This window comes from Thamnophis elegans, chromosome 3 (genome assembly GCF_009769535.1).
Source record: "Thamnophis elegans isolate rThaEle1 chromosome 3, rThaEle1.pri, whole genome shotgun sequence".
NCBI classification, from domain to species: Eukaryota; Metazoa; Chordata; class Lepidosauria; order Squamata; family Colubridae; genus Thamnophis; species Thamnophis elegans.
In genome coordinates, this window is record NC_045543.1 from 1,468,763 (window position 1) to 1,490,707 (window position 21,945).

At 42.5% G+C, this 21,945-nt stretch overlaps 1 protein-coding gene across 1 annotated transcript in view; it reads right to left on the bottom strand.

The window, feature by feature from the left end:
* EIPR1 (EARP complex and GARP complex interacting protein 1) overlaps positions 1 to 21,945 on the bottom strand; it is a 76,110-nt gene that overhangs the window by 45,888 nt on the left and 8,277 nt on the right. The window contains exon 3 of the mRNA XM_032212787.1: positions 15,194 to 15,326. Coding sequence (XP_032068678.1) covers positions 15,194 to 15,326 — 133 coding nt within the window. The remainder of the gene's footprint in view (positions 1 to 15,193; positions 15,327 to 21,945) is intronic.

The following is a 21,945-nucleotide window of genomic DNA, read 5'->3' on the forward strand; positions in this document are numbered from 1 at the left end:
ACCGGGGGTTGGGGACCACTGGCTTAGAGGGGGTTCCCTAGGCTCTCCAAGCTACATAGAAGGGGAAAGTGATGAACACGGATCAGAAATACAAATAGATTAGATTTTTTTCCCTTGTCCAGCAACTAGCTGTCTTTAGCTCAATCCCAGGCTGAGAATTCTGAGCAGGATCAGACATCAGCGGCTGCCTATTTGGTAAAAAGGACACGTTGCTTAAGCACGAGTTAATAATAAACATGCCATAAACTGCAAACGTATCTGCACACTAAAGAAATGTCCCCATAATTATTTCTATTATTTACCCTGGTGCAGGCTACAGCTGTCTCTTTTTTAATGCCTTCTTTATCTATACAAGTTATAAAACATCGTTCAAATATTTAATACCAATGGCAGGAACGCTACGTTGAAAATGCAAGGGCTGTGCACGCAGGTCTCCAGAGCCAGGAGGCAGATGTGGAGTGAAGGCAAAAATTGAAGGGGAAGCCTAGCGCATGAACAGAAAAGTCACCCTGGATTTTTTTTTATTTTTTGCAGAAAGTCTTACAGGGGGCTGAACGAAAGGGAAGACGGTGGCATCGGCCGTGGCTTCGGAGTGTGCCGAACTCAAGCTAAACTGGCATCTGTGAAGAGCTCCGTGCTGGAATGGGCTGAGCTGGGGCCTTGCTCTTTCATGCGCTCAGGTGGTACAAAGCCAGCTGGCTGCTATTACTCGGTTGCCCTGGGAACCACCATTGAAGTGTACTTCTGAATCTGTACAGGAGGCGCTTTTGCGCCAATTGCCACAGCAGCTCTTGCTGTGCAAAGTTAAAGTTGTGTAGCCGCTCGAGCTGCAGCCCAGCTGGTGCCCATTAATGTTCCTTGTATGACAGGCTCCAGCCACTAGTCTCAGACGCTGCCTTCTCGCCACAGACAAAACAGGAGGATTTATTGCTCTTATTAATCGGAATAAAGCCTACTTTGCTTGTTCGCATAGAAGGTGACTTTATACACGGTGTTTACTACCTTTTCAGCTTTTCGTTCCTCCTGCCCCGTATTTGCGATCTATCTCCGAATTAAAAGTCCCCACTGAATTTACTAATGAACGAGGCGTAAGAAATGAGAGGTAATTTTGCAGCGGGGCATTCCCTGATCAAAAAAATAGTAGAATCTGTCACCTGCGTCCTTCTTAATATTTATATAGCGCTGCTTTTAATGAATAGGAAGTGCTTTGAAGTAATCTCTGTAGGTTCATATAATCTTGCATTTTGGTATAAATATTCTGTCATCTATAAACTCTTTCCGCAATCTCTGTGCAATTCCTTAAAAGGAGAGTCCTCAATCTCCAGGCCGCGGCCCATTCAGAACTGGGGTGCGGAAGAGGTGGACGAGCAAACAGATGCGCACAGCTCCATTTCTGCAGCAGGTGTGCGTGCCCGCCATTCGTGCAAATGGAGCTGCGTGTGCGTGCATGCTTACATGCGGCTCGCACAGAACCGTTCCCCCTCCCCCTCCAGTCCAGAGAGGTTGGGGACGGCCGCCTTGGAATGTAATTTTCAGAAAATCAGGAACATGCTAACCTATCCTTCGTATATTTCAAAACCTGTAGAGAAAAAATAAATATCAGGGGTGAATTTTTTTTCCACACAGTTAAGACCTTTACTCTCCAGTGGTCGAAAAGCAAAGCCAAAGAAACTGGTGAATTACTAAGGGCCAAGCAATGTGTCAGTCCAGAACGCGTCAAATTTTTCCCAATTACAATTTTCCATTGTAAAAAACAATACAACTTATAACCCACCCTTATGTTCTTCTGATTATTTTTATTCTGCACCTTTTATACTTTCACCTGAAGTTATAACAGAAAATTAGTCTTCAGCAATCCCATTTATGTCTGGCCCTCAAAATACTTCTGATGTACAACTCCTAACATCCTAGCTGGGTCTGATACAATTTGCATTTGGAGAGCCACAGATTCCTCAGCCACATTTTTACTTCTGGCTCATTTGACACGTAAGATCACAGTCGCTATATTCCTGAAAGCAACACTATTCTAGCAATGCGTGTAAATTTATAAATTCATTTTAAACAACTTCTGCTCATTATGCTGTACTACCAGTGTTAGAACCAAGCAAGGTTTCTTAAAAGGAAGATTCCAAACTTCAGAAAAGTTCAACAAAAGGCAGCAATGGAAGCTGGGAAGATTTCCAGAAAATAATCCATATTATGGACCTGAGAGACCGCCTCCTGCCGATTACCTCTCTCAGACCAATTAGATCGCACAGGTTGGGTCTCCTCCGGATCCCATCTGCCAGCCAATGTCGGCTGGCGACCCCCCAGGGGAGGGTCTTCTCTGTTGCAGCTCCGGCCCTCTGGAACAAGCTCCCTGTTGAGATCCGGACCCTCACTACCCTCCCGGCCTTCCGCAAAGCCACCAAGTCCTGGCTGTTCCAGCAGGCTGGGGGGAGCTGAGAAGCATCTACCTCCACGGAAATTGTGAATGTTGGTTTTGTTTTTAATATGTTGTCTTTGTCTCGTTCCCTACTTTCCCTTGTCTTTTGTGAGCCGCCCGGAGTCCTCCAGGAGTGGGTGGCATACAAGATAGATAGATAGATAGATAGATAGATAGATAGATAGATAGATAGATAGATAGATAGATAGATAGATATATAGAGATAGATAGATAGATAGATAGATAGATAGATAGATAGATAGAGATAGAGATAGAAATGGATATAGATATATAGATATATCGAGATAGATAGATGATAGATAGATAGATAGATGATAGATAGATAGATAGATAGATAGATAGATAGATAGATAGATATAGAGATAGAAATGGATATAGAGATAGAGATAAAGATAGAAATGGATATAGATATATAGATATATCGAGATAGATAGATGATAGATAGATAGATAGATAGATAGATAGATAGATAGAGATAGAGATAGAAATGGATATAGAGATAGAGATATAGAAATGGATATAGAGATAGAGATAAAGATAGAAATGGATATAGATATATAGATATATCGAGATAGATAGATGATAGATAGATAGATAGATAGATAGATAGATAGATAGATAGATAGAGATAGAGATAGAAATGGATATAGAGATAGAGATAAAGATAGAAATGGATATAGATATATAGATATATCGAGATAGATAGATGATAGATAGATAGATAGATAGATAAATAATTCCTAAGAAAAAATGGCTCCTACTTTCCAAAATCCTCTGTTGTGTAAAATTAACTAATCGCCGTAAATGAGGAGTCTCCCAGTGCCAATTCTCCTTCGAGCTGCAATTCCCCCAAACAATCCGCCTCCTATTCCACTGGCACGTCCGTCAATAACCTCGCGTTTCCTTGCTAAGAATGCTATGAACACGAGAAAGCGGAAGAACGTATAATCTTTGCTTCTTCTCTAACACCATCGATTTCCGCCTGCGAAAGGCAAGCTCCCTCAGCAGACAGCCATTAGTCTCTAGGCCAGCTCGCTCCCTCGGCAGTTTCCCTGTCAACAAGCCAATTTTAGGTCACGTGGGAAGCCGACAGGGGTACAAGAAACTCTCTGCTGCAAGCTTGCTTTGCAAAATTTTGTACTGTGCTGCCCCACTTACTCAAACACACCTGTAAGTGTGTTTTACAGAGTTTATTAGCGTTCTTAGCAGCTTCCTTCACCCGGCCTCAGAACTATCCTAAATAAATCCAACCACAAGCAGGAGGCCAAGATTAGTCCACAAGGCAATTTATTTATTTATTTATTGGACTTATATACCGCTTCATAGGGCTTTCAGCCCTCTCTAAGCAGTTTACAGAGTCAGCATATCGCCCCCCACAGTCTGGGTCCTCATTTCACCCACCTCGGAAGGATGGAAGGCTGAGTCAACCTTGAGCCGGTGAGATTTGAACAGCCGAACTGCAGAACTGCAGTCAGCTGAAGTAGCCTGCAGTACTGCACCCTAACCACTGCGCCACCTCGGCTCTTTATGGCAATGGCCAATAGTCCATAAAACAATAGAAAGTTACTCCGAAAAATCCACCAAACAAACTTAAAGCCAGAAGGCAAAACGGAAAGTGCATCCGTGAGAGCTCCCTTGGCAAGAGGCGTTCCGAGTCTCAAAGGGACAACAAGCCGAGCAGGAAGCACGAAGAAACCCAGAGCCAGAAACCAAATACCTTATTCTCAGCCATGCCTCCCTCTGCCTGCTGTGATAAATAGCTTCCTGGTGCAACCCATCAAGATGGGTGGGGCCTTCTCCCGAGTAATCTGGCAGATCTCCTTTGCTCTTGTCTTTTCTCTGCTCTACATATACTTGGATCCAACACGGAAGGCAGCTCCTCATCTTCACTGATCTGCAAACTGTCCTCAACCGAAGTCGCCCGTAAATCTCTTTCAGCTGGCAGTTCAGAGTCATTAATTAACCCAGTTTCTAACTTGACAGGAATGAGCTGATCCTCTCTCGAGCTGCCCTCCAAGGCATAGTCAGAGGAGTCGTTCACGAGAGACGGCTGAGGTAGAAGAGGACCAGAGTGCTCTTTCATGCTCCCCTTCTTCAGCTGTTTGTTCCATCCAAACCCAGAATGACTCAAAAGAGCAAATATGCAATTTAGAAGAGAACTGCATGGGAAGTGAGAATAGACTGTAGGTGCACAAGCCTTGTAGCCATGACTGACCCGATTTTATGATGTTTCTGATGATGATCATTAAGCAAATGCATGTAGGAGATGAACAGGCTGAGCCCAAGGGAGGGGGTGAAACGCATCATCAGTCACGAGTCCCTTTGTGCCCACAAGAGATCTAAGTCCAGCCCACCTTGAATTCCTTCCACTCTTATCTCCCGCTAATTTCCATTGGCCGTTAGTAGTTCAGATTCTCGTAGAGAGCTCAATCTTTACACCCATTTGAACTATCTGGATCTCCTGATTTTCCTGTCGCTTGACAATGCAGTGGTTGTAAATGAGAACACTGCAGTTGTTAAGCAAGCCCATTGTTTGTTGTGGTGGGTTTTCACCAAAAGCTGTAAATGCAGTCGTGCTGCCGAGCACCTGAATTGTAGTCACGTGACCCACGGTTGACTCTCAGATCCAGGTTGCAAGTCTGCTTCTTCAAGTCAGACATAACTTTGAATGAAGGCTAAGCAAGGGGCCCTAAGTTGAGAACAACCTATAATTGTGTATTATGCAACTGATTGATTGACAGCCACACCACAACAGTTTGCTCATATTTGCTTTCAATATTTCTCCATAAAAAAATTGTGAACGGCATACAATTCATTACAAAATTTAAAGGCAGATCCCTAAAATTGTTTCACTCTGGGCAACATCATCCCACCAAACTGCAGTCGTTTTTCAAAGTGACAGGCTGGTAAGAGACATGCTGAGTTGGCCTCATGAAGGAAGAGCATCAAACCACTGCCAGCAGCCTTTCCCAAGAGCAGGGTCAATAAGAAAGGCAGTAACCATCTTCTGGATGCAGTGGTGGGTTGCTAATCCCATTCCAACCGGTTTAGTTGGAACGGGGCCGGTGGCGTCCTTGTTCACGCATGTGTCTTAGCGCCTGCGCGATGCTCCAGCTGCTCGCGGAGACTCACGCAGGCGCTGTATGTGCCATCCAGCTGCTCGCGGAGAATTGCGCAGGCGCTGTATGTGCCATGCGCCTGCGTGGAAGCACAGAAGCCTTCAAAGACCGGTAAGGAGCACAGGCGGGCGGGTGGGCCGTTCGCCATTCCCGGAAGTTACTTACTTCCGGGTTCGCCGACCAACCGGTTCGCGGGGACTGCCGCAAACCGGTTGAAACCCACCCCTGTCTGGATGGCATCTCGAACCCGCTTCTCCAACTCACTGTAATGCTATAGGTAGGAAATGTAAGTAGGAGAGAGCTATCAGCAAATGTAAAAGACAAGGGACTCTTGGCCAGCTACATGACCAAAATATTCTCCAGCAGTGGAGGCCGAATGACAGCAGAGATCAAAACTACACTAATGGTTTTTATTCACTGATGCAGCTTCCCCAAAATTATTGGGGAAACTGGATGTTTGTCATACTCATAATAGGAAGCAAAGTGGCTGAAATATGGGATGATGATGATGATGATGATGATGATGTGCCACCAGATCAGTGTCACCCAGATAGACTTTCTCCAAAATGTAGTCAGGTCTATGCAAATCTTTTGAAAGAGAAGCACAAAGCGCCTTTCTGGATAATTAAAACTGCCCTGTCTTTTTCCATGCTAATGCAAAGAACATGTATAGAGACATCCTGGAGTAGCTTCCAAAGCAGTTCTGTTGCTTTCAATTATTTGATTTGATATTAGTTGCCAATTTAAAAACGATTTTAAATATATTAAATCACCTCTCAGTAAATGCAGGATATGGAAATATTTTCCGGGAAACCTACATAATTGCTGAAAAGACTTTGGCATTGTAGCGACGTTAGAGCAAGGTTCTCTATAAGGATGTGAACTCCTTGTGTTAGAATTATTGCAGGTTTTTTAAAATCTTATTTTAATATATAGTATGGAATGAAGAAGCAAGGTATCTCTCCCAGAAGATTTCTGGCATAGATTCACTTCAATAAATCCAAAGAATGCTCTATTTTAATATTTATAATTCGGATTTCTCAGGCCACCCAATTACATGCATTTCTCATGGTATTTTCCAGGGTCTGCTTATCTGGAGACAGGCTTATCTGGAAATATATATGGGAAATATATTTTTTACATTTGGGCCTTCAAGTTAGTTTTTGATTCCTGATAACCGCCTGGACTAGTCCTCACCGTTTTCTTGGCAAGATTTTTTCAGATGCTGTCTGCCAATTTTTCTTTCCTAGGGCTGAGAGAGAGAGCGACTGGCCCATTGTCATCCCAACCGGCTTAAAGCCTAAAGTGGAATTATAATTCTGGGCCTGGGTCTAGCCTGATGCCTTAACTACTACCACCCCAAACTGATTCGCATGCTGTATATAAAAAATGAAAAGGTGAAAGGTTTCCGCTGTTCAGTCATGTGTGACGCTATGGGGAGGGGCTCATCTCCGTTTCCCAGCCAAGGGAGCCTGTAGTGTCCAAAGATGTTTCCATGCTCGATCAGTCATGCGGCCAGCATGGCTATACACCTATGCAAACACAGATACTTAAAAAAAAAAATATTACCATATATAACCACAGCTAAACCCATCTGCGGATAATCCAAACCTGATTTTTTTTTGCCACCTGAAATTCTTGGTCTACTAATGACTATACACAGTATTGTTAACCAAAGAAAAGTCCACTTTAGAATTTGCTGTATTTCTGACAGAAATGAGAGCTGACAATGCTGCCTTTTTATTTAACAATGACAATGCTTTCTTTTTCATCGGAAAGGGCGAGGCCCTAAATTATTGTGCCCAGGTTTTGTTTGCCTTGCAGCATCAACTGCGAAGAAAATCCACCCTCCGGAGAAACGCTGCAAGCTCCCCTCCCGCGGTCTCTCAGGCAACCTGGCAGGAGGGTGGGAGGGGGCTGTTGTAGGTGTACGGAGGAGGAGGAGGTTAGACAGCACGGCATTACATCCCCCATACTGGATTTGTGAAATCTGACACTAGAGAAGGCGACAGGGCCTGCCTATTTGCAAAATAAAACAGAACCAGCGTGGTCTATCATGACCTCTCGTGACAGGTTATCCGCCACCAAACCTTCCCCATCCTCTGAGCGCTACGGCAAAGCAGCCGGTTCACCGAAACAAAGAGAGCATCGCCTACAATTACAGGACTTTGCCCTCTTCTGGCAGCTTCCATCATCACATCCACACTTGCCATTGTGTAGGAGAGATCAGCAGGAGATCAGCCCTCCTCCTCCTCCTTTGAAAAGCACGTTTTACGGAAAGTCTACTTTGGAGCAAATCCTCACTTTTTGGAAGGAAGAACTCTGAACTGAGCTATTTACTGCCGGCATGGGCCTGAAATATTTATAGCAGACGCCTTTTGAATCATCTTGCCACTTCCCCTCCTCACTCCTCACTTTGTTTTATACGAGGCAGGGTGTGTTGCAGCTCCATGGCGGATCAGCTCTTCTTCAATCGAAGCGAAGCGTCCCTCGTGACCCCCGCCTGCCCACCCTTGTGGGTGCCAAAGATGACCCTTGTCCTCTTCCCGCCGCCTTTCCATACAGCATTAGAATGCGGCCCTTTTAAGTCTAAACAGGACGAGCAAGGGCAGCCATATTAAAGTTGCCGAATGTGTGCGCGGAAGCCTTAATGAAATGCCAGACTGCACATTTCTTCCTCTTCCCCCCCGTTCCATAAAGTCAGGTAATGCAAATGTGAGATTCCCCAAAGTATTATTAATTCTGCTACATTGCACATTGAGCCAGTGATGCTGAAGCGGAGAGGTGTGACTTACATCGCGATCGTGCCAGCTGCTCTCTCTCTCGGGGACAAAGGCTTTCAGCCCAAAGGAGAGGGCAGGTGGCACTGCCAGTCTCTGCCCTCCAAGGATTTCCCACAGAAGGAAGAGGTGAAAAGCGGAGGGGAGGGGAGGGGCAGATTTAATTTCCAAAACTGTCAAGTTGATGTGATAAATTGGCGTTTCTGCAGCTACCCGTGTCAGACCTTACGAAACTGTCCTACTTTCAGAAGTGGCAGCGGCTTAGCATGTGGCAGATTCCTTGTGAAAGCATCTTTATTGTGCCCCTTATGCTCTCTGTTGGATCAAACAGCTTCCTTCGGCTGCATTAGAGGAATACGGGAGGCTGATTGACATGGAGCCCTATAACAGCTCCACATTATCTATAAGAATTGGCATCATTTCTGGGGTTCCCGGCTAAAGACTCAAGATGATCCCTATTTGCTGGAATGGGGGGCTGAGAGCAGGCAGAGGAGCAGCTCCCTATGGCCAAAGGAACAGAACCATCTTAGGTCTGAATTTGAGGGAATTAATCCAATTGTACATTCTCAGACTATTTCCAATCTGTAACGTTTGGTTCATTATAATCATTTTTGTTTCATGTGGAAAATTACAATCTAGAATTTACAAGAGGCAATAAGTGAAAGTAACTATCTGATACAATCCTATATTACAGTGATGGCAAACCTTTTAGGGACCTTACGGGGAGTGCCCAAACTACAACCCAAAACCCAGTTGGCAAAGTGCCAACCCGGGAATTTAATCTAAATTACTACCTAAAATATTGATAAATGTAGAGTTCAGCATGTTCAAAGAAAAACGATAAATGCAATAAATGCACATTTATGCCCCTTCCATTTTTTTCTGCAACAATAAAAAAAAGAAGAACTTTTGTAATATCATTTCTCTCTTTCCCTCCCTCTCTCTGCCTCCCTGTACCTCCCCCCCCCCGTGGGGGGGGGGAGAACCCCTGAACTGATGGTGAGAATGATGTCTGAAGGCCGATGAGCCCAGGAACAGCGCTCCCATGCTCAGCTGGCTTGGCGGGGAGGCTGGCCATGCCAATACAGGCAGCTCTGCAGAAAAAAACAAAACTGCTTTTTTTTTTTCCCGAGCCGATGCAGGGAGGGTCATAATGTGGCTCCGTGTTGTAATGGGCTTCAGGAGGAAGACAGGACCCCCCCTCCCCCATTGTGAACCCCGCGAGTGAAAAAGTTCACTCAATCAATTCCAACTTCGCAAGATCTTTTTCTTTCGCAATAAGTTGGAATTGATTAAGTGAAATGCGACAGAGAAACGGGGTGACTGCATGTGTGCCCATAGAAAGGGTTCTGTGTGCCATGTCTGGCACGCATGCCATAGATTCGCCATCACGGGTATATTATCTCCCATGCTTAGAATAATATTCAAAATAATTTCTTCTTAGACGGTTTGATTTGTCAAAGTCTATAGTTATTTTACACTCTCTGTAGACAATTGAATTCTTCAATTCTGAAAAATTCATCTTGTTGGATAAGATGGGAATCATCCTCAAGGAAAAAAAAATATCCTAGAATCTGCATAGACAACTTGGTTTAGCCGCCAGGAGTCCTCCAGGATTGGGCGGCCTATAAATCGATTAAATAAATAAATAAATAAATAAATGAATAAATAAATAAATAAAGCAAAGTTTGTAATTAAATTACAAAGTGTAATTTAATTTCAAGAAACCTGAAAGATTTTCAACTTCAATAAAAACAAACTTTTTTTTTTTTGAATCAGGCTATATTGCTCCATCTCCCTCAGTATGTTCTACTTCTGGACAGATGCTCTGCAGTAGATTTTTTTCCAATCACATGTTACATCTTCTCAAATATGGTAGCTCTAGATAGGTTGGGATTTTAATTCCAAGATACCATGACCATGGAAAGCGTTGCTCTTTTTTTTCTATTATAAAATTTATTGAGTTTTTAATATGTGTTTATTATGAAAGTTGACCTAATTACCTCTTTGGTATAGCATTCCAGAATTTCAAGTTAAACGGCTTTGAAATTTGAGTAAAATAACATTACGATAGAACATTCCATGATTTGTTTTCCCTACACTACTTTGGAAAAGTATTAGTACTCAGATCAAACATCAGTATGCTAGTTGATCTTAAACATGGTTTAAAAAGAGATAAATCGTGGTTGAATGACTTTTATATAACAAGCATTGTATTGTAAACACTGACCAGATATCAGTTTTAAGTTTTTATAGCAATAGCAATAACAGTAGACTTATATACCGCTTCATAGGGCTTTCAGCCCTCTCTAAGCGGTTTACAGAGTCAGCATATTGCCCCCAACAACAATCTGGGTCCTTTTGTGATTTTTAAAACTGTACATCTTATTTAAATAAACACATTTACCTATATCCATTCATTATCCACTTGCCCACATAACCATATCTGAACAAAGTTATACACTGATTCAGCAGCTAGATTGCAGTGGAGAGGAGAAGGGTGGGAAGTGGGACTTTTCCTTTCAGCTATTTTTGAAATCAAAATCCCACTCTTCAAGCTGCTATTATCTCCTAATTGGGATGGTAGAGGAAAAAAACACTCATATTTTGACCCAAGAGACACCAACAGTAGCTTCAGGGGAAGATGCTTTAGATCAGAAGCCGATGGGAAAGAAAGCCTCCACGCATTCCTGGCCTCCATTCTCTGATCACTAGAGGGATTATAATGGCTGATCCAAGAGAAGTGGGGAAGTTGTTTTATTCTGTTGAGCAGGCCTGGCCGAGCCTTATTGCTCCCGAGCCAAGTTTTATTTTTTGAAAACGGGGAGAAGACAAAAAGAAGGATCAAAACGAGCAGAATCAGGGGAAACCTCTGGATTTCTGTGCGGAAGATTGCCAGCATCTTGTGAGCCCAGGCACTTTCTAGAGGTCTTCCTAAGAAATAACCACCACGTAAAATATCACAAATGATTACAAAAAAATAGCATTTTAAGAAACAACGTGTTTATTACCACCTGACCTGCTTCAGGCGAAACGACGTTTTCTTTCTTAGCTTTTAATTTAATTAATCAATTAAATATAAATGGGATCCCAACTCATGCAAAGCAAATCTTACTAAGGTTATATCCTAGTGTGACATAATCTCCCTTAGTAACTGAAAAAATTAAATATATTTAGAAATAAACATAAATCATCCCATTGTCGGAAAACTCAACCACTTTATAAGCTGATAACATTTTATACTATGCACATTGTCTTCTTGTATTAACAATGAAAATGTCTCAGTGCAAATAATTTTATACCAATATGCTATGAAATTAATATGCAGATGTTTAACACTACCATGAAGGAAAAGAAGAAAGATACTATTTAATGGTTGTGAGAGAGAAAATAACTTGCCCCGGGTTTGTTACTGGTGACAATTTTACTGTTTCTTGTTGTTATACTGTGACTTGTCCCATGGTCAACCTTAAATATTTTTAGTCTCTGGTATAAAATGGTATCATCAATAGCAATAGCAATAGCAGTTAGACTTATATACCGCTTCATAGGGCTTTCAGCCCTCTCTAAGCGGTTTTACAGAGTCACAGTCTGGGTCCTCATTTCAGCCACCTCGGAAGGATGGAAGGCTGAGTCAACCTTGAGCCGGTGAGATTTGAACCGCCGAACTGCAGAACTGCAGTCAGCTGAAGTAGCCTGCAGTGTTGCATTTAACCACTGCGCCACCTTATAAAATTGTGTGTCTTGACTTTGCCTACCCATACACACAGATACACACACGCACACACACACCTACATATAAATGTAGCCTACGTGTGCAGTAGGGACACGTACCTATTAGGGTCCTCATTTTACCCACCTCGGAAGGATGGAAGGATGAGTCAACCTTGAACCGGTGAGATTTGAACCGCCAAACTGCAGATAGCAGTCAGCTGAAGTGGCCTGTAGTACTGCACCCTAACCACTGCACCACCTCAGCTCTTATTAATATCATGCATACATATATAAAATATGCTATTTATTTATTTATATCTCATCTTTATTATTTTTATAATAACTCAAGTTGGTAAGCATCTAATGTTGTTTCCTCCTCCTCCTCCTCCTTTCCCCATAAGAACCCCATGGGATGGTTTGGGCCAAGAGAGAGTGGAAGGCCAAAGTCTCCCAAACACTAAAACTTCTTCAAGCGAGAGATACAAAGATTATTGGCTTAACACAAGGCAAAACAGACCATTGCTATGATGAGTGTAATTGAAATGGGAAAAATACAAGTGGAACATTATTTTGCTGTGTGTTATGCTAAATCTTTCAGAATTTGAGGGGGTGGGAGAGGAGAGAGGAGAGGAGATAATATGTATAGAACATTTACACATCGAACTACACACAAACTACAATTACCCTTTGCCTTCTCTGAAGGCTTTTCTCCAACCTTAAATGGATCCAGAGGTCAGATGGAGTTTCGTCCAAAAATTATGTCACAATTCCCAAGAGCCTTTAAAACTGAAACATACTTTACTGTATAAAGTTTCTTTTAAGTCTCCAGAATCTGCTTTTTAAGGAGAGAAAACTTAAGTCCACAGACATCATGGAAAGTTTCACCTGCTGTACTAATTTTATAGCAACCGCAATAACTTTTTTGTTTGTGTTTGTTTTACACACCAGTCACACTGCAGAAGAGTTAAGAAGACAAGGATGGTAACAAAAAAAAACCACAATGAAATTTGGCATGGGTTTTATTCTCATTTCTCAGAGTGCTTTATGTAGCTTATTGCACTGGAAAATTAGCTACAGGGGAAGGGACCACTTTCTGCACTCAAGATCTACATTTCCACAAAGCAGTATCCTTACTAATGATCATATATAATGCAATTTTGACAGGGATCGCATCCTATCACGACTTAAATTACTTTTTCAATTCTATGAACATTAGTTATAAGATGTTAGAAGAACCTGATGTCTTTTCAATTTTCTGTTTGTTTCATTCAGGTGGAGGGTAATGGTTATAAATTAGCAGTTCACCCCTAAGTCCATCGCATTCTCCAAGCTCCCAGGTTTTTAATGAGATCTGGGGAAATTAAGTAATGAAGGATATCCATGGGTTGTATTTCATCTCTCTTCAGTGCTCTGTCAGCTCTTCATGGTTTCAATTTTGCCAACTACTCAGATCCTAGAATGATCTACTGTCCTTTCTGCCTTTTCACCTTCTCCAAGCAGGAAGATTTAGTGCAACTCAAGTTATAACGATCTAGCAGCTTTAAAGAAGGAATATGACTTTTGCTCGCTCAGAATCAAGCAAGGCGTGTTCTTTCCCAGATAGAATATTAAACCTTGGCCATGGCTACCTTGTCCATTTGAAGCCATGTACGTGCATTCCCTGGGGAGTCCAGCTCAGTGAAACAGTTTTATTCTGTGACTGCCCATTCGTATTCAAAAGATAGGAAGAAATTGGATATCCAATGATATCCCCTTGGTCCAATACCATGTTATAGCTCGTTGGAAATTGGACCATGCAAGCGACAGGCAAGCACACAAGCACATGAAGCTCTATCTGTGGGAGCAGAGGGCGCACACCAAACATCCCCTCTCCCCCTGCCACCACCGCCACTGGCGGTCCAGAGCCAGAAAGACTGCTGCTATAGAATGCATTTTTAAAAGGGGGGGGATTCAGCACAAACCTTTATTTTCCCTGTCCAACCTTCTCTTGGCCAGGAAAATAGGTAGAAAGCACGTGCTGAGGATAGAAACTTGATTCCACTATTTCACATATCAGTATATAACTGATTGATACAGAAAACCAGAGGTGGGTTCCTACCAGTTCGCACCAGTTCGGTAGAACCGGTTCGTCAAATCTACCGAACCGGTTAGAAGAGGTTCCACCAGTGGACCCGGAAAGCAGGCCACACCTACAGAAGAGCTTCCAAAAATTTTTGAAACCCACCACTGGTCCTTGGATATGATAATTCTACACTACCATGCTCCTATTTATAAAACTCCGTGCCTCTGTGAAAGGTAAGGATGACTACTGTGTTTGTGGTGCAATCAGAACATTGCGTGTGTTGAAGTTGTTTTAACGCAAACCAAAGATGCCTTTTAAAAAACAAGTTTACATCCTATTCTTATGCATGCCAGTGCTGTGTGGGAGGTGATTTAAGGTGGTTCTGACAAGTGTCGTCGGCATCTTCATATCCGGTCACATGGGCGGCAAGCCACTCCCACAAAGGAGGCCACACTCACAGAGTAGGGTCGAACAATTTTTGAAACCCACCACTGCAGAAAACTTACTCATGAAATCCCTTGGGGATGTTCTCTTCCTCTCTAGATATGTGTACGGTAATTGCTTAAATAGGAGAGAGTATGAAGAGGCAGTCAAACTATTCTCTAAAGCAGCTGAGGGTAGAACAAGAAGCAATGGATGGAAACAAATCAAAGAGAGAAGCAACTTAGAACTAAGGAGAAACCTCCTGACAGTTAGATCAGTGGAATAACCTGCCCCCAGAAGTTGTGAATGCTCCAACATTGGAAGTTTTTAAGATGCTGGATAGCCATATGTCTGAAATATTATAGGGTTCCTACCTAAACAGGGGGTGGACTTGAAGACCTCCAAGGGCCCTTCCCACTCTGTTATTCTATTCTAAATTATGAATATATTTCACTCCCAGATTTTCTGTTTGTACAATTATTGGAACTTCTCATTTCCCCCCTCAAATGTATGCTTTAACAGGGTGGTTTAATTTCAAATGTAAGAAGAATTTATATAAATAGGGACAGTTATAAATTGTACATATGCTGCCAAATAAGCATCTACCAATTACTCATGGAAATAATAACAGCAAGAAAATTACACTTACTTTTATTATAGCAGGTTGCAAATACACCTTTATCTGCTGGACTGGCACTTATGTGCCAAATTTCACCAACTTGGTGCAGAAGAACATTTTTGTTTATAATATTATTTTCATCATCAAAATCAATGATGTGAATCTGTAAATTGGAAAACAAGAACAATAAACATTTATTTTAACTTAGAGGTATTTCAAGACAGAGAAACACAGCATGAGTTTTATTTAATTAAAAAAAGTTGCACCCATCATTAAAACAAGGTTAGTTCCTGGGCTGACACCATTATATTATACCAATAGCAGTTAGACTTATATACCGCTTCATAGGGCTTTCAGCCCTCTCTAAGCAGTTTACAGAGTCAGCATATTGCCCCCAACAACAATCTGGGTCCTCATTTCACCCACCTCGGAAGGATGGAAGGCTGAGTCAACCTTGAGCCGGTGAGATTTGAACAGCTGAACTGCAGTCAGCTGAAGTAGCCTGCAGTGCTGCACTCTAACCACTGCGCCACCTCGGCTCTCTATTATGAACATTAGTATTTTCAACTTCAGGATAAATAGACAAAACATCTATAACAAATATGAATATTTCTACTAATCCTTTATACAAATTTCCACACCGCTTAAAACATGAACACTAACCATTCAGATATTCAAAATTACTTAATACAGAGGCTGCAACACATATTTTACACAATCCACTTATAGTCCTTTATCACGGAAGACAGTCATTAGGAAAAGATTCTCATGATTGAAGCCAAGGAGAGGAACCAGGAAAGGAAGAGCTGAGCCTTTCCCAGATGGCTCAAAATGTGTTTACCATCTTGTTGCCTTGCCTCTTTTCTTATGGAAGAAGCTCTAATCATGATGCCTCCTAGAAAGAGAAGGTTCTTATCTTAGCATTTCCTGGTAAGAAGTACCAGCTGCACCACTGGAATATGAAAACGATCTTGACTGGAACCTGGAAATATTTCACGCAGTTGGAAATATTACGAATCTGCTCTCCTACTAAGCAGAAAATTAAGCTCCCTGCTTTCCAAGAGAGCTGGTTGTAATGAAATGAACTGGGTGATTCAAAGAGGAGCAAGTCACATCGCAGGAGAGGAAACGGGGGCTTTCCTGATACTCTCGAAGAGAAGTTTAAAGTAACTCTCATTGTTGCCTGTACAGTAATAGCTCAGGCTGCTGGTAATTATAATTCACCAGCAGTTGAAAGGGAAACTGGTCTACTCAACGTTATGATGTTAATCATACCAAGCAAGCCATTTTTTTTTATTTGCATTGTATTTACAAGCTCAACTTTTTAAGTAGTCAAAACCAATTACACTAAGATCTGCAGGAAGATATAACACAGTTGTAACTAACTGTTTGTGCAAGAAATCCCCCCCCCCTCCTGTACTTCACTATTCTGGATGGATGTTACCCACCGTATTTCATTGTAAGAGCCAAGGTGGCGCAGTGGTTAAATGCAGCACTGCAGGCTACTTCAGCTGACTGCTAGTTCTGCAGTTCGGCTGTTCAAATCTCACCAGCTCAGGGTTGACTCAGCCTTCCATCCTTCCGAGGTGGGTAAAATGAGGACCCGGATTGTTGTTGGGGGCGATATGCTGACTCTGTAAACTGCTTAGAGAGGGCTGAAAGCCCTATGAAGCGCTATATAAGTCTAACTGCTATTGCTATTCATTCTTGAGTATAAGGTGCTGGATTTTGGGGAAACATCCCAAGTGTGGCTTATATGGCTTGTCTAGATCCTTTTCAAGTTAGCTTCTAGAGCAGTGTTTCTCAACCTTGGCAACTTGAAGATGTCCGGACTTCAACTCCCAGAATTCCCCAGCCAGCGAATGCTGGCTGGGGAATTCTGGGAGTTGAAGTCCGGACATCTTCAAGTTGCCAAGGTTGAGAAACACTGTTCTAGAGTGTTTTAGTGCCTCTCTGAATGATGTATGTGTAGATTGTTGGCTTCACTGTGACTTTAATACCATCTACTCCGGCATCCATCCGAGCCACTTAGAAGGGATGTGGCATTGAGAACAATTTTAAGGTAGCTCACTTCTTCTCAGATAAGGAATTTCAGAATATGATGCTGGAATTCAACACGACAGGCCTTGCACTCTTCTACCCTTTGCAATTTAACATATGTAGAAAATCACCAGGAGAGGCTCTGTCCAATTTTGGAATTTACCATTAATCAACCAATGCCTAAAACTTTTAAAGATCTCCAAGGGAAGTTCCTCCCTATCCAACTGTAAACAAATATTCTGTATATTCACCAGGAATGCGAGTGAGGGTTTGAAAGTATAAAATGGCCTGAAAATGTTGGACTCCCTCCCAAAGGAACCCAGCCATTCCCTGCGTCTTGTCGCTATACCAGCAGTGAGAATATTTTATTTTTATTCAGAGAGGCGTTTGGAATACTGAATTAGATGAATGCTGAAGTTATAAATAATAACTTATGTAATCAGTACGGCTGTAATGATTTGCTTTTAAAGGTAGCATAATTTTTTTAGAAAAATATTCTTCTTATAGTTAGCTCCCTTGAGTCCTATTTTCTGACTGGGCAGAAAGGTACAAATTCAGTAACTAAATCAGTGTTTCTCAACCTTGGCAACTTGAAGATGTCTGGACTTCAACTCCCAGAATTCTGGGAGTTGAAGTCCAGACATCTTCAAGTTGCCAAGGTTGAGAAACACTGAACTAAATAAATCTATCCTGCTATTGCTCAATACGTTAATGGAAGTTTTTAACAACTTTAAAAAGTAAAGGTTCCTCCGCACGTGCGTGCTAGTCGTTCCCGACTCTAGGGGGGGGGGGCGGTGCTCATCTCCGTTTCTAAGCCGAAGACATCTCCATGGTCATTCAGCTGGCTTGACTGAATGCCGAAGGCACATGGAACGCTGTTACCTTCTCATCAAAGATGATTCCTATTTTTCTACTTGCATTTTTTATGTGCTTCTGAACTGCAGAAGCTGGGACAAGTACAGGAACTCACTCCGTTACACAGCGCTAGGGATTCGAACGGCTGAACTGCCGATCTTTCTGATCGACAAGCTCAGCGTCTTAGCCAGTGAGCTTTTCCCACGCCTTACTCATGCAAGGAACGTGTTTCATCACTTCACCAATAAAGTGCAAAAATAAAAAAATAAAAACACAGTTAAAATACGTAAGATATATTAACAACAATCAACAATGCAAAGCTCTCTAAATTAAACAGGAATCAAAGCAAGCCTCAGCAGGTTTAATTTTTTTTTATTAGTCCACCTATTGTATTACAGAAAACATGGCCTATTACAGTTTGTCATAAAGGAGTCAATTTAGGGCAGAAGCAAGCTAGACGTCAGAACCAGCACCGCGAGACAGATGTTCTCCCAAAATTGTTTCTCCTTGTCTGACTAAGTAGCATGTCTGTAAAACCAAAAATGCCAATGGTTAGCCAAAGAAGCAGAGCTTCAACAACCTCTCTTCTGAAACAATATACAGCACAGCAGACCCTACCAAGCTGGCTGCTTCGTCTGTTAGCTCTCGCAGTTTTCTCCTTTCGAAAACAAGAAGCCTCATGTTGAAATTATAAAGCAGTCTCCTTGGCAGTGAAATTGATTCCCTAAAGGTGAGCTACAAATCAAAATTCAATTTGCTCTACCAACATGTATTATGTGCCCCTACTAACCATATAAAGAGGGTCATTCAGCACATAAACTAGAAGTGCCTTCTGCCCTATCTCCGGTCCCTCAAAGTCAGACCCAGCTGCTTTCCTCCTCCTGGCAAGATGATTCAGAACTGCATCAGACCCTAAGGACAAGCATTATTAAATATAGTGTGTCATACATTCCGGAGGACTTTTTGTTGGTTGCACAGTCAGCCAGATGTTTAGATGGATTTGACAGTTTTGTTCACCTAGAACAGTGTTTCCCAAAGCGTGGTACGCGTACCCCCAGGGGTACGGGAAGAGTTTAGTGGGGGTACGCGTTGCACCGGAGTTTGGTGGGGATCACGTGGGAATATCCACTGCACCATGCTTCGCTGCGCCCACAGAACAAGGAAAGAAATAGGCGGTAATCGCAGTTTTTAATGGGAACTGGGGCCATCAGTACATCGTATCGCAACTCATTATGGCGGGAACTTCTGCGCATCCTTCGCGCAGCTCGGGTTCGGCCATTTTTAAACTGCGGGAACATTAACAGTTGACGTTGAGCCGCGGAGCTGTTTAAACGCTGGAGAATTGCACCGTTATCTAACGGTTAGACAGTCTTGTGAGGTGTAACACGGCATGAATATACTGCACTTCGTTACAGAGACAACTTACTTCTTTAATAGTTAGTTCCGGGCGCCTGTTATCGTGCTTTAGTAAGTGCCACTGATTTTGATTATTTTTATAAAATACAATTTTTATCCCTAACAGAGATTATGGATCGCTGGTTGAAATCTGGAACTACTAAACCGAAAGAAAGTAATGATTGTAGTAGCAATCAACGAACAGGAAATAATGAAATTGAATCAAATAAATGTTCTTTATAATATAACTTTCGTTTATTTTGCGTATGTACCAAAAAAATAAAAAATAAATATATTTTGATTTTTATTAAAGCATCTGTTTTTTATGAGGGGTACTCAGCGTTACGAAAATTATAGAAGGGGTACACATATGTCAAAAGTTTGGGAAACACTGACCTAGAAACTTTCCCAAGGACCCGGGATAGGCAGATGTTGTTGTTCAATGGTATTAAACGTATATAATATCAACATCTGCCTATCCCAGGTCTTTGGCTAGGATTCAACAGGTGGAGAAAAATGCTGAACCCAGTCTAAGCATCTGACTGACTGTGTGATGAACCCTAATTATTACTTATTATTATCTGCACCCATTTAGTGAGGAGACATGAAAAGAATTAAAGGGGATGTTTGACAAGCTTCCCTCTTTGGTCCTGCAGCAACTTTCTATACGATGAAAGCCACATATCTCACTTCTTATGAGAGTGTTCTGATCAGATTGCTGGTACGAGTAATATCTTCAGCGTTTATTTCACATGGAATTATTTTGCTTATTTTTCTCTCAAAATATGCCTACCATTTGATTGGACACGATCCCGGAGATTGATGTCCATGCTGACTTAAGAGAAAGGGGATACCCCTGTGCTCAGGAGCTGAAATTCCTGGTTTTGCCTGCCTCTTGTCTGGTTGAAAGAGCTGCCTGCAGAAGGAAGCCAGCTCCCCTCCAAGCACAGAAGGGAAGGGCTTCAGTGGGGTGAAGGAATAAAACTCAAGACCTTTAGGATCCGAGTTTCTCCAACCCACTGAAGTTCACTCCTTTCTGTCTGCAGGGGGGACGCCACAATGGGATGCGTTTCTCTGCCCCATCAAAGGAATTCAGATCCCTTTGCTGGGAAGTTCTTTCAGGTAGCCCTTAGAGTTCTCTCCGTAGGTGGCAGCAGCTTGCAACCTTCCTGGATGACTTCCCCATTGACTTTCCAGGGCAGCCAGCAGAGAAGATTGCAAATGGGGATCACTTGATTGTCAGGCACTTGGCAATCGGTTGGATTGGATTTGGATTGGATTTATTACATTTATATGCCGCCCTTTTCCCCGAAGGGGACTCAGGGCGGCTCACAATTCAAGTCAGGGAAAGGGGTACAGACAGGGGATAAAAAAAGACGAACATTACAATACACAATTTAAAAGCACACAACAACCATACCATTCGAGAAGGGGGGCAAAAGCTCTTTAGCCCCAGGCCTGTCGGAACAGCCAGGTTTTAAGGGCTTTGCGGAAGGCCTGGAGGGTGGTGAGGGTTCGAATCTCCACGGGGAGTTCATTCCAGAGGGTCGGAGCAGCCACAGAGAAGGCTCTCCTCCGAGTAGTCGCCAGTCGACACTGGCCAGCAGATGGAATTCGGAGGAGGCCTAATCTGTGGGATCTAATCGGTCTAGTGGAGGTAATTGGCAGCAGGCGGTCTCTCAAGTACCCAGGTTTGTTGTAAGTACAAACATGTTGCCAAGCACCCAGATGAAAACCAGGTGATTTGGAGGGGGGGGGGGAAGCAGCATTACATTTTATGATGGCTAGAAGTGCTGTACTTTACAGGCCATAAAGCACCTTTTCAAAGGCCATCACAACTTATGAGTTAAATTATAAAAACTTCCTAATGCTTGTAGTCTACCAAATCTCTATAGATGGAGCAGGGGCCAGAACTCAGAAATTATTTCTGGGCACAAAGCTTGTACATATGGGAGAAGGCAGGCAGGGTTGTAGGTCAAGGACTGTGTGCAGGAAATCTATAGATACGGATTCAGGCAGTCATTTGGGAGAGGCGCATAAAGGCCAAAGACAGAAGATAATATGGAAGTAAAATCGCTCTTCATCAGAAACAATTATCCTTGTAAAGAGGATTCTTTGAGAATACGGTGGATCCTTACCTCTGAACTCTAGATAGGGCTCCAGAGCTTCAGGGTTTAAAACCTCTACCTGTGAATTATTGAAACAATATCTGAATTTATTAGTCTGAGGTTTCTGGTTTAGGGTTGCCTTGTTCCCACCTCTCTCCTCCATATCTTCCTCAGGGTTTCTTAGCTTGAGGAAGATTTCGGTCAATAGTCTATCACATTCACTCAGACATTTCATTCTAACATCTGGTCCACCTTCAGCTGGGACACATGTTGAGCATGCCAAGCTAGTCAACTTATTCAGCCTAGAAATTGTCATTCAGTAATTGAGCACACAATTCTCTTTAGTATAAATTAAATTCTTGGTTCTCCCTAAGCACCTTTCCA